This window comes from Lacerta agilis, chromosome 16 (assembly GCF_009819535.1).
Source record: "Lacerta agilis isolate rLacAgi1 chromosome 16, rLacAgi1.pri, whole genome shotgun sequence".
NCBI classification, from domain to species: Eukaryota; Metazoa; Chordata; class Lepidosauria; order Squamata; family Lacertidae; genus Lacerta; species Lacerta agilis.
In genome coordinates, this window is record NC_046327.1 from 29,851,374 (window position 1) to 29,865,156 (window position 13,783).

Here is a 13,783-nt window from a genome sequence, read left to right on the forward strand (position 1 = left end):
AAGTACATTAGAGACTTCCTATTTGTCTGCCATGGCAAACGGCTGCATCCATTACATTGGAGCCTTTTCGCACGGAGTTCAAGGATAATATGGGAGTAATTATCCTCCCAATGCCTCCAGGGCCGGGGGGGGGGGCTCCACCTGCTGATCGTCCAACACCTGCTGCCCATCCAGAAGGAAGAGGGGGCATGGGGCGCTGGGTGCAATGTACCGTGCGTTATTGGCAACTCTCCAAAGTGGTGGGATATAAATGCAACACAAGAAAATAAATAAAGTAGCCCTCCCTGATTGTCTGCAACCAGGGTAATATTCCATAAGACATCATGCAGTAAAACCTGGTTGGTTGGTTTCTAGATCTGGAGTGCCTTAGCTTTGTGCTTTTTTCCCCCAAACTTGTACTAGCCACGCAAAACCAGAAGCACGGGTCAGGCTCTGTTGTGGCAAATGCTCATTTGCCCTGAAAGCAGCAGCTGTGCATCTTGTTCTCCCTTCTCTTGCTGTGACATTAACGTGTTATCGCCACATCCACCTAAGCTATCCTTAGTAGGTATTATTACTATGACTATTATTATTACTACTTATTAAATTAAATTAAATTTCTATACTGCCCTTCATCCGAGGATCACAGGGCGGTTTACAATTTACAATATGTAATATGCAAGGTACAATAATCATGGTCCTCACCTTTAGAAATACCATCTTGCATCTGTTACAGAATCACATGATTAGGGGTGTGAACCACACCTAGCAAAATAGGGACTGTTTTTGTATGAGGCGCACTGAATGCTCACTACCAAATGGACAAAATAAGATCCCTATAGATCAATCTGGCACAATGCAGGATGTTTCTGCTGTTCTCCATCCACCTTCTTCGTGGACATAGAGAAATGGAAGGCGAGCACAACAGGATGAGGCCTCCAGTCTCTGAACCAAAAGGTAGTGGCAGATAACATATCCCAGCCTCTATTCTGTCCAAAGACAGCCCCCTCCCATTTACCTCACCTGGGCTGTGTACTCGTGTGAAATTTCCGATAATGTTTCATTTGTATTATGCCAACGAAAAAAATACGATAAGCCTCTAGTGACACGGAGCTGTACATTTCCTTGAACACGCTTCCCATATGTGTACCTAAGGCAAAGAGGAGAGAGTATGTTTTAGTCTAAAGCAATTTGTCTTCAGGAGCTCACTAGAGGTCATTCAATAAGATTATCACCAGTGGCATAGCAGGGGGGCGGGAGCAGTTGCCCTGGGCACAAAATTGTTAGGGGAACAAAACATCAACACCCGGTGTTGCCTCAATACAGCTACAAGCTTCTGTTGCTGGGCTCCGTTGAAAACAGTGACTTTTCCAGACAATGGAACGACTCTTCTTTTCTTATCTCTCTGGCTGCAATCTCCTGGGTGATGCAGATGCTGTTAGACAGTTGAATGCACATGCATACTCCATCCGTTTCCCTCCCACACATCCCCTCCGCGTAGCCTCGGGCACTAGCAACCCACACTACGCCACTGATTATCACTGCTGGCAGAGAGGTTGTTCTCCATTGTTAATTCCCTTTTTATATGTGCTGACCACAGGAAAAAGCTAGGTATGATCTCAGAGCACTCAGCTCATGTGGAATGATAGCAAGTACATAGAGCACCCCGTATGAACTCAAAGTGGCTGCCCCAGAAAACTTCCGAGAATTTTCTGCGGCACACAGAAGTCCATTCTCAATGTGCAGGGAAGGATTCCCTGACAGACAATTTGATGTGCGGAAGGGTTCTCTAAATGTAAAAAGCTAGGGGATGAGCACAAATGTAAATGAACAGCTGCTCCCATAAACAGGATGAAGTGAGCCAAAACAACCATTTTAATACAGAGGGGGAAATCTTGGAAGTTTGGGCGCCATACCACATAATTTTATTTTCATTTTTAGAAGTGCAAAAATGGGGATGAGAGGGGACAAGAGCAAACAATATACTGGTGCTACCTTACAAATTTATATTGGTTCTACTCTGATTTAACAGGGACACAGGTGGCGCTGTGGTCTAAACCACGGAGCCTAGGGTTTGCCGAACAGAAGGTCGGCAGTTCGAATCCCCGCGATGGGGTGAGCTCCTGTTGTTTGGTCCCAGCTCCTGCCCACCTAGCAGTTCGAAAGCTCATCAAAGTGCAAGTAGATAAATAGGTTCCGCTCTGGCGGGAAGGTAAACGGTGTTTCCATGCGCTGCTCTGGTTCGCCAGAAGCAGCTTAGTCATGCTAGCCACATGACCTGGAAGCTGTACGCCGGCTCCCTCAGCCATTAATGTGAGATGAGCGCCGCAACCCTAGAGTCGTCCATGACTGGACCTAACGGTCAGGGGTACCTTTACCTTTACTCTGATTTAACAGTCATAGTTTTACCCTCTCTTCCAAAAAAAAATATGCCTGAAAATCATAATTTGGCTCAGGTGCTAAGCATTCACTAGCAGATTGCTTCTTTCTTGTGGTTCTCTACAGAGAAGGAATAACAGTTAAACAAGCATGTCCCTGCATTATAAATGTCATTGAGACAGAGAAGAAGAAAAACAAACAGACCCAAAGGGATGAAAAAACACATGTCAACACAGTAAAACTGGGTCTGCAATGGTCCCATTATGGGAACATTGTTTACCATGAAATTTTACTTACATAGCATACACTTTGACCTGGAATTCTTCATCTGCTGTGGTGACGAGTTCCGGAAACTCAATCTTAACTTCAAATTTAGGCAGCTCTGTAATGAGTCAGGAAGAGAGACAGAGAAGAAAGTGAGTGGATAAAAAAGTTTCACATGCAGCAGCTGCATCACTAAAAATGAACACTGCTCCTGGCATTATTTCTGCACTGTTAATTATTTTTATTTTTATCATTTTATTTATATACCACTTCTCTGATAAAATGGTTTCTAAGCGGTTTGAAAGTAACAAAACATCTTTTTGAAAAAAAAACATACATAATTAAAATGCACAATAAACCCATTCCATCAAAATAGCAAAGCATGCATAGTTAAAACATACAACAAAGCAAGCCCATTAAAAAGCATAGCAATTAAAACAGTTAAGAGAGCAATTAAAACAGGCATGTCCAAAGTCCATTTCAAGAGCCTAATTCGGCCCGCCGGTCAATTTAATCCCTGTGGCAGTTTATTTCCTGAGGTAAAATCCTTTAAAAAAAAAAGCTCAACAACTTCAATCTTTGGTTGGCCCTTTGGTCGGCCCTCACGCATGTTCACTTCATCAAATCTGGCCCTCTTTGGAAAAAGTCTGGACACCCCTGAATTAAAATAATTAGATGAGGAAGTTCAATTTGAGAGGAACGCTTGTCTATACAGGTGTGTCTTTTAAGAATCGGCAGAATGCCAATACTGATGGCGTTTCTCGTATTTCAGCAGGGAAGGCAGTCCACAACAGTGGCGTCACCAGTGAAGAAGCCCACTCCCATGCTACCACAAGCCAAAAATATCCAGGTCATGGAAAAGCTATCCAGGTTCCATTTCCTGATCTTAAATGCCCACACTGGGCAGTGGAGGATGAGGGAGTTTTTCTAGTATCCCGATCCAGAGTTGTTTAGGGCTTTATATGTAAACAGTAGGATCTTAAAACTGGTTCAGTAGCTAATAGGCAGCAAGTGCAAATCCCTTAGCACTGGCGTGATATGTGCCAATAATTCACATTTCTGAATTCAAAGACAGGAATAATTCCTAACCTTTTGAAGGAGCATTAAAAAAAAACCTCCTTCAAATGTGAAAACCAGGGGTAGGCAACATAAGGCCTGGGGGCCAGATGCGGCCCAATCGCCTTCTCAATCTGGCCCCTGGACAGTCTGGGAATTAGCATGTTTTTACATGAGTAGAATGTGTCCTTTTATTTAAAATGCATCTCTGGGTTATTTGTGGGGCATAGGAATTCATTCATTATATTTTCCCCAGAATATAGTCCAGCCCACCACATAGTCTGAGGGACGGTAGACCGGCCCACGGCTGAAAAAGGTTGCTGACCCCTGGATTAACGCTTCACTTATGTCTGATGCTTACTCAACATTGCTCAGGACAAGTAAGTATAGGGGTCTGAATTAGGGTGCTTTCACGTGGCTCATATTAGGGGTTTACTCCGAAATTACTTTTTGTTCACTCACTTTTTTATGGGGCATTTACATGACCTGGTCACCAAATCATTTCACCCTTTGTTTTCCCTATGGCCCTTATGACTCTTTTGGGACCTAACAGAATCTCACTCTTTTTGGAAGGAACGGAACAGCCATGTGCTCTCCAGCTATGTAAATTGTCTTTGCATTATTCTTTCATCTCTTGGAAGGGGTGTGGTTTTGCCATGTGCTGTCCCTTTTGGACAGCCGAACCTGTCACTACCCATCTGCACTTTATTCCGGACACAGTCAGCACAAGTGATCTCAATAGGCAGGGAGTTCCAAAGTCCAGGTGCAGCCACACTAAACAGCCGAGTTCTTACACTAGTGGCCAAAATTGTGGAAACCTTTTGGGAAAAGTGTATTTCTGAGGTTTGAGGGCTCATGACACCACTTTTGGGGGCAGTAATATCATAAAATTATATATCAATGGAAAGCTAATTTAATGAAGAAGCTAATGCAACAAAGTTTGTTCAATTATCTGTGTTCTATCAAAGGTTATAGCCAAATAACCAGAAAAAAGGAAGTACAACTTACTTGTTTAGAAAGCCAATCAGGTGAGCCATCAAACCTCGGAAATACACTTTTTCCTAAAGGTTTCCACAATTTTGGCTACTATTTTACAAGTGCGGGAAAGGGATATTACGTGGCACCTGCACGACTGCCAAATCTGTCAATCAAAGCTGGCACATGTGGGGCAAGGCGATCTTATAGGTAAACTGGCCCCACATATAGCATATGGTAGAAAAGCAATGACTGGTCCTTTGCCTGATGGGAGAGTAACAAGCCTGTACAACACATAATCCCGTGAACCAACTGCGGGTTCCACCTTGCGCATTTGCACCCTGGGGCAGTGGGTTTCAACCAGCGTGCCGTGGCACCCTGGGGTGCCTTGAATGATGGTTGGGGTGCTGTGGGCAACATTGGCCTCTTTCCTTCCTTCCCTCCCTCTCCTCTGATGCCTTCTTGCGTCTCTGCCTCCCAAAGGCTTGTGCGACTGTTGTGCAGCCCTGGCCACAACCTCTGCAGGCAAATGGTGCCTCTGGGGCTGGTCAGGGAGTGCTGGTTATTAGGAGCTGAGGCAGCCTCAGAGTGAGTAAGCAAGCAGGTGAGGGAGCCCAGTCAACCGGTCTACCTGCCCTTGCTTTTGGAAATGGGCAGACAAATCCTGGGCATCTATGGGTCCGTATGAGGAGGCACCTCTCTTTGAGGTGGGGGGGGGGCAGCTCAGAGACCAGTGGCGGCAGCACCAGAGGACTCCCAATGAGAAGGGAGAGGAGAGGAGGCTGAGGGAACACTCCCCAAGGGAGGGTGTTTGAAAAAGGGTGAGCGGCTGCCAGCTCTGCAGGCAAGAGGTGACATAACTGGGCTCCTGAGCTCCACAAGGGTGCTGCGGGAAGAATGTGGTTGGTCAAGGGAGCCGTGGACTCAAAAAGGTTGAAAATCTCTGCCTTTGGCAGAGTTTCCCAGAGCTTTGGAGAACATCACTAAGGTCAACTGAAGTCTGTCGCATGGACCAATGGTACCAAATAGTATGGGAAACAGCCTTACCAGAAAAATTAACCAATAAGCTGAAACTGACACGGGGACAAATAGAAGAAGACACCTTCACCCCGATATGGCTCCCCTTTATCACACACACAGCCCAACAAGACAATGACAAAAATCTACCAACAGCATACAAATCAATATGGCTAGCTTGACCCAAAACACCCACCCACCCCACTCACACATGAAAACAAAGACCACCACAGCCAACCACAAACGAACAACCACACCCTAGGCCAAGCCCAACCTCTCTCACCACCAAAGGAACACAAGCGAACAAAAGAGAACCTGCATGAGCAACGCTGACATCAAACCCCACATATATTAAGTAAAATAGAAACATCGTCACCTGACCCCACCCCCACCCATCCTCCCACCCCCCGTCCACCTCTTTCCCCCTTTTTCTTCCCAATGTCTCAATAAATGAAACTGATTTGTAAAAATGATACGCGTAAAAAATATGAGAGAGAGACATTGCACAAACTTTTGTAAATCGAGAAATCTAATACTTCTTTTTTAAAAAACCTGAAGTCTGTCGCAAGTGGTGTGGGAATGGGGGAAAGTCTGCATCACTTCATCAGTAGCTCACATCCTGGGTTCAGATTATAAACAGATGTTGGTGAAGGGAGCTTCTCCCTTCACCTCTCTGCCCACGTGGCAATGAGAGGAGGAACGGCAAGCAATGGCACTGAGTGATTTCAGTTTTACACCGCCATCTTTTGTGTGCCAACTCACATATGAGAATAACAGCTTCTAAGATGGAAGTCTAATTAAGGAGCTTGCCTTTCTCGGGCGGGGGGGGAGAGGTTCACTTTTTATTTAATAAAATAAAATTTAACGTATGTAACACTTATACCCAAACAAATTGATAGGTAATTTCAGACCAATTTCACTTCTAAACTGTGATCACAAATCCAAATATCTAAGGCAACTAGGATTCCTAGCCAGGACAGGTGTGCTGTAAATTCAATAAATAACAAAAAAAACACTGTATCCCTATCGCTACATATTAAACCAAAAAGAGTGAAAGGAAGGAATAATCATAATGTAATAGCCTGCATTCCTTTTGTTAGCACATGCGCACATGTGCACGCGCACGCACACACACACACACACACACACTGCAACCAAAGTGGTCTCCCTTTGAAATCTCACCATATTCTGTCACCATGAAATCTCTTGTTGAACCATAGATAGACGAAAAAATTGAACTCCCAACTTCTATGGAGTACATTCCCATGGCTGCTTCAGAGGCCAGAGGAAAAGACAGGTCCACAATGCCATTTTGAGGCTTCACATCCACCCACTGGCCTATACGGTTCTCATTAGGATCCTAGGCACAGGGATAAGAGCAAAAAGACTGTGGTGTTTGTGTGGGGTGTAACATCACAAAAGCAGTCAAATACAACATTTCCTGTTTGCCCAGAGTGGACACACGGGGGAATGTTGCTCCAGGCAGGAGGACTTCCTGTCACACCTGGTCTGGAGCATCCTCCCCCTGTGTGTGACCAGGTAGATGGGCATGACCTTCTGAGACCCCATAAAAGGGCTGGTCATGCAGCCATCGTTCTCTTGATGCTCTTCCTCTTGTACTATCTTGATATTTTTTGCTGTGTGCTGGCTCTCGGCCAGCAGCGCATGGGCTCATTCCTCACAAGAGGATGAACCCACACTTTTCTCTGTATCTGTAACTACAAGCTAAAGCCTGCCTTCAGGATCACGCTGTGGACTGAATGTGAGCAAACCTTATCATTACTTTAAAAGATGATTACTCTGTCATTGTTGTTTTAAGAGGGAACAAAAGGGGACTTACCAGGAACAAATCCAATCCGGACAAGCCAGACTGGATTGCTTAACTCAAGTGATTCTCACGAATCCAATCCATTAGCTTCCTGCTATGTACATAGGAATGTGCTCTGCTACAAGCTCACTAGCATGAGTGAGGAAGGATAATATTGATCAATATATCCTCTCCTACTGTCCTCAACATTCCCACAGTTCATTCATTTGGCTGCAGTCATCAGCAATACTGAGGCTGTACCCCAACAGAGCACTGTGCAGTTGGCCCACAAAAGTCTGCATGCTGTATTTATCCGTGTATAAGACGCCCCCTACTTTTGGGGACCACAAATCTAGAAAATGGGCACATGCACTATCCGTGTATAAGACGCCCCCACATTTTTAACCTTATTTTAAAGTAAAAAATTTAAAAAAAAAAAACCTAGTGTTATACACGGAAAAGTACTGTACTTCTGTTTTTTCAGTCAGCATGTTTTATGGCGGTTGAATGAATGAATGAATGTTTTATGACATTTCCAAGTCACTTCTGGATTTGGCACTGTGTGCGTGTGCACGATTGGGCACCAATTGGTCACGCCTAAAAGGGCAATTGCCTGTACTTACAGTCAGCTGTATCAAAGGGATCTGCAAAGAATGAGAGAGACAAGAGTCAGAAAGAGCAAAATATCAGCCTCATGAGGAATAGAATAACCTCCAGTTCCCCCAAAATTCTGCAAAGCAAAGTGAACCTGCCTTGCGTCAACCAGTCGTCTCTGACCTGCTGCCCTCCATACATTTTGGACTACAATTCCTATCATCCCTAGCAAGGCCAGCCTACCCATGAGGCAAGGTGAGGTGACTGCCTCAGGTGACAGAATCCACCAGGACAGCAGATCTCAATGCTGATCTTTCTTCCCCCCCCCCCATTGTTCCTGTTGTAGATCTCCCCTCACCCTTTCTCCCTTGGTAAGGAAGGAGATACCATTTTGACCTCAGGCGCCATAATGTCTTGGGCCAGAGGGACAATGACAAGACCCTTCTGGTATGAATGTTTCTGTACAGACCTTGAATAGAAAGCCTTCGCTCCTTATGATACAGGGAGTAATACTCACCGTTTCATCAATGGCCTTAAATTCTTCATCAAGCCGCACAATGCGAAACCTGACTAAAAAAAGCAAATGCATGCATGTTATTTGCTATTGAGAAGAATTTTTTTAAGAGTAGATGTTCTTCCATCTTATGCTCTGTCTTATCCGAGTTTCATTCTCTACTTCATGTTGCTATATATTTTTTTTAAAAGAAAAGTAGGTGCTAATCTTTCGTTTCCCCTCCAGTTCTGTTTTTCCTGCTATGTTATTTGCAACATAGATTTTGCTTATGCTAATTTAGCTTGTGTGAGTTTATGTTCACCTGCAGATGACCAGGGCTCTGCTGTGGCTTAGCAGCTTAGCTATTACAATGCTTACTGTAATAGTTTCACATCACCCCACCCCAAAAGATGAAACAGCTGCTTCAGTCACCTTCCAGGTTATCCTGGCCACTCATGCAGACCCTCCAAATGTCCCTATTTTCCAGGGACGGTCCCAGATTTACAGAAGCCATCCCCGTTTCTGATTTGATCTCAGAATGTCCCACTGTTCCTTAGGACAGCCTTATTTTCATCAGAGAAATGTTGGAGGGTATGGATTTATGTGACACACCCCCCCCAAGCCATGGAGATAAGTAGAATCATAGAATCATAGAGTTGGAAGAGACCACAAGGGCCATCCAGTCCAACCCCCTGCCAAGCAGGAAACACCATCAAAGCATTCCTGACAGATGGCTGTCAAGCCTCTGCTTAGAGACCTCCATAGAAGTAACTACACAATCTTTAGAAGATATCTGAAGGCAGCCCTGTAGAGGGAAGATTTTTAATGTTTAACATTTTATTATGATTTTATATGTGTTGGTAGCTGCCCAGAGTGCCTGGGGCAACCTGGTCAGATGAGCCGAGTATAAATAATGAAATTATTAGTAATATTATTATGGAATAGGACGTCCCTATTTTTATCAGAGAAATGTTGGAGGGTATGCTCATGCCTACCTGTCTCTCCAGGCTTGTAAAAGGGCTTGTCTGGCTCTACAATATGCCTGACATAAGCTCCCTGAACTAGGACCTTCTTCCTTTCCTCAAAGATGCTGTCACCCGCTCGTATTAGGACATGCACACTGGCCAATTCTTCTTCTTGCTTCACAATATAAAGGAGAAAAAACTGTTTCAACGGCAGGAGGACTGAGAAGAGAAGCATATTTTGCAGCTGGAGAAAATACCAGAGCATCCATCCAAAATTGCGGCCCTCTTCCCCCCCAGGAAATAGTGAAACAAGATGAAAAATACTTCCATTTATTATCCACACACAAAAGCCTTCTTTGTTTCCCTCCCTGCCCAGACACACTGTGGTTTGCTCTTCCATCCTCCTTGTCTCTGCCACTTTCCCCTCTTCCTACGGAGCTGTTCATACAGTCTCTCCCTCTTCTGTTACGCGAATCCTTCCAGTGATCAAAATGAATGAATGGTTGGAAGCCGCAGCAAAGACTTACGGCGTCATGTTTGTTCAGTGGCTTCTTCTTGGGAACAAAGGCGGGGACCTAAAGAGAGAGAAACTGATTGGTGTGGACGAAAAAAAGAGGGGAGAAAAGTAAAATTCACACAGAACTTCACCAATGCCATAGAATCATAGAACTGTAGCGTTGGCAGGGACCCAAGGGTCATCTAGTCCAGCCCCCTGCAATGCAGGAATCACAACTATTGAACCCTAATCATATGATCACAGTCTAATTCAAAAACACACCAAATAAAATTCTAATACATTACTTGGCAGTGTATTGGTTTTATTTTTAAAGGTACACACAGCTATTTTTTTACCTCAGAACACGTTCAGATTGGTCCACAACAAATACAACCACATATAAAAGACTTGTAAACAGGAACTTGCCTATTTGGCAGGAAGTGGTTCTTAGGATTTCAAGAGACCAGGCACCAAAAAATTTAAAGGCAGAAATTTGTCCAAAGACACGTTCAGATCATAACGTATGCCGCAACAGCAGCTAGAATTTTGATAGCTAAAAACTGGAAGACAGAGGAACTACCAACGATCGAAGAATGGCAGATGAAAATGATGGACTATATGGAACTTGCTGAGGTGACCGGGAAACTCTGTGACCAGAGGGACGACGCAGTGGGAGAAGAATGGAAGAAATTTAAAATGTATTTGAAAAAATATAGTAAGATTGAAATTTAGAAAGAACTTGGAAGAAATGTTAGACTGCCGATTTAGAATTATGTTAAGTGTTAATGAAATGTGAAATAATGAATTCAGAAAATAATTTAAGAAATGGATAAGATTTACTAGAAAATATGGTTGATACAATGTAAAGAAATTACTAAAGATTGAACGCAGGAAGGGCAGACGTGAGGAAGTCAAGCAACAATGTTAAGGAAAGAAGCAGTTTTTAACAGATAATTTTTTGTTTTTCATTTTTGTATTTTTGTATTTTGTCGTTTGTGTAGTTTTTGTTTTAGTATTTGTGCTGTTTTGTAGTTGTTGTATTGGTTTATTTTATGTGTTTTGTTGATGTTTTGAAAAAAGTCAATAAATACTTTTTTTTTTTTAAAGGAAGTGGTTCTTAGGATGTGTAACAATTACCATTTATGGTACTCTGGCTCCAACGTGCTCTCACCACTAGAGTTTGAAAATGAGTACACCCATCTGAACCCTGTAATTTCCTGAGTGTTATGTATTGAAGTTCTCACCCTGGGCCACTAGGGGGGGTGTATATAGTTCATTCTGCTGCGGTTTTCACTCAGGTCCGCACATGCAAATGAGGGATTGAAAGTGACGTTCAGGGATTGGGTAACTACAGAAAGTTGTTACTGTTGCTTGTAGCTGAGTTCTATATAAGCAGGTTGCCTGAGCCCTTCAGCTCACTTCTGTTCCAACCTGAGAATAAACAAGAGCTGCTTGAGAATCACTGTGTCGTCTGCTGTGTCCACCCACTACTTAACACTGAGAAATACTGCTGGTTGATTTGCTTTCCCTCGAACCCACTTCCATCCAATTTAAAAAACATAAGCGGCAGCTAAGCTGAATTGTGTAGATTTTCAACATCCATTTTGAATGCAGAAATAGATGGTGGCTTCACTACATAGGAATTCACAGTCAGAGCTTTTTCCGTCCTTCGGGCTATGGGTGTTTCCCCCAACAACTTACACTAATATTTCATTTATTGAATTTATATCCCATCTTTCCTCTTGAAACAACAAACACGTCCATAATTTTTTAAGCATCCTAAAACAGTTGGAACATTCTAACAGCTGTTGCAGTTAAAGACACATAAAACATCTGTGTGGGCAGATGAGCTCATAACAATTGTCATGGTTTCAAAGCATTCATGAACTTACTTGCAATAATAGCATAATATTGGGGGGGGGAATCAGCTGTTTTGGGTAGAGGCTGTGGACATGAAAGTGCTTGGATGAATGCAACCTGTCACACCCAGTACGTTTCTGAGCACAATTCAAAGTGTTGGTGCTGACCTTTAAAGTCCTAAACAGCCTCGGCCCAGTATACCTGAAGGAGTGTCTCCACCCCCATCGTTCAGCCCGGACACCGAAGTCCAGCTCAGAGGGCCTTCTGGTGGTTCCCTCACTGCGAGAAGCGAAGTTACAGGGAACCAGGAAGAGGGCCTTCTCGGTAGTGGCACCCACCCTGTGGAATGCCCTCCCATCGGATGTCCAGGAAATAAACAACTATCCAAATTTTTGAAAACATCTGAAGGCAACTCTGTATCAGGATTTTTTTAAATGTCTAATGTTTTACCATTTTGTATGTGTTGTAAGCTGCCCAGAGTGGCTGGGGAAACCAGATGGGCAGGGTATACCTGTACATAATAATAAAATTATTATTATTATTATTTGGTTGCTGAACCCTCGACCGGACACTGGTATGACTATTTCCACAGATAAACTGTTGCCCCTGCAATATTATCTGTCACCTACCCTGCCCCCACTTCTTGCCATAGGTTTACATGGGTTGGACTGGGGCAACTCGCCATACAATCATGGCACCAACTCACATGGTGTGTTATACTAGGCCTTGGGAGGGGTTTGCTGCAGCAATGGCAATCTCTACCACAGCTAGTGTGCTGCCTTGTTCCGTCCTTCACTGTGACCCGCTGCCTTTATCTAGCTAAGAAGCGAGAGCATCTTCTACTGAGCAGCTTGCAATGGATGAAACTTGCCTGGAAGCTGATGCATTCGTAGGTCCCTGGCTTCTCCACATCCTTCTCCAGCAGGGTGTGGTTCTGCAACGTCATCTCTAACGTCACTGCCAGGTGGGCCGTCTCTGGCAGGGACATCAGTTGCACACAAAACCTCTCCGTATTGGGATGGCGGATGATTGCTGGGAAGGCCACCAGATAGCGGCTGCGAGAGAAAAGGAAGGAAGGAGGCATCCTATGATCTGTAAGGCCTTTCCTGACAGTTTTGGAGAAATTGTACTTTAGCAGTTGTTGCAAAGTTGCTCTGTGGGATTTATAACTTTTTCAGATTTATACATCTCATTAACTTTACAATCCATTTAACATTTCAAAATTTGACTTCCCTCCCCCTCTTTCTGCGGTTCCTTCATTTTTTTGTTTCATATCTTCTGCATATCCAAATTCATTTAATTTACTCATTTAATTATCCACTGTAAATATATACTCTTATAAAACGGCAGGTTGTTTCAATAATCCCGCTAATGTTTTTATCGGTTTACAATTTATCTGCAAACATTCAATAAACCATTTCCAGTCTTTTATAAGGAGTTTGTTATCTGATTCGTCCAGTAAGTTTCGCCATTTCTGCATATTCCATAAGTTTTTGTGCCCATCTGCATTCCTATTCCACCATGAAACTGGCCGAGCAAACAGAGAGGGAAAATAGAAATCTTACGGATCCGATAAGGCTGGAGCTGTGAATGAGAGTAGAGTCAAGGCACAGAGGAGTGGGGCTGCCTCCATAGCTGAGCTGTGATGGGCAGCAGCGGCTGGTTCTCCAGACACCCAGCACTGGAGATGCAGAGGTCTAAATACCCTCCCAGAGATCCCTTCCTGGGTCCACCCCTGTATTTACTGTATTTGCTTTGCTAAATAATCAACGTCCTCTCCAATGTCTCCTGCCCCCGCTGTGACTATGCAACAGGGTAGCATAATGCAGCTAATACAGCCGATAATTTCTTGTCAATAGGGCATTGCAAAACATTTGGTGCAGTTTGACCTTGAGATG

General features: G+C 43.8%; 1 protein-coding gene across 1 annotated transcript in view; it reads right to left on the reverse strand.

Annotated features, from left to right (window-relative positions):
• The window catches only part of LOC117060673 (alpha-2-macroglobulin-like protein 1), a 45,304-nt gene extending 31,755 nt beyond the window's left edge, over nt 1-13,549 (reverse strand). Inside the window, exons 1-9 of the mRNA XM_033173096.1 lie at nt 13,451-13,549; nt 12,757-12,940; nt 10,057-10,104; nt 9,560-9,704; nt 8,589-8,641; nt 8,101-8,121; nt 6,853-7,030; nt 2,656-2,740; nt 1,003-1,129 (exon numbers count right to left, since the gene is read on the reverse strand). Of these exons, the coding sequence (XP_033028987.1) occupies nt 1,003-1,129; nt 2,656-2,740; nt 6,853-7,030; nt 8,101-8,121; nt 8,589-8,641; nt 9,560-9,704; nt 10,057-10,104; nt 12,757-12,940; nt 13,451-13,518 (909 nt within the window). The 5' untranslated portion in view covers nt 13,519-13,549. The remainder of the gene's footprint in view (nt 1-1,002; nt 1,130-2,655; nt 2,741-6,852; nt 7,031-8,100; nt 8,122-8,588; nt 8,642-9,559; nt 9,705-10,056; nt 10,105-12,756; nt 12,941-13,450) is intronic.
• Nucleotides 13,550-13,783: the final 234 nt, after the last annotated feature.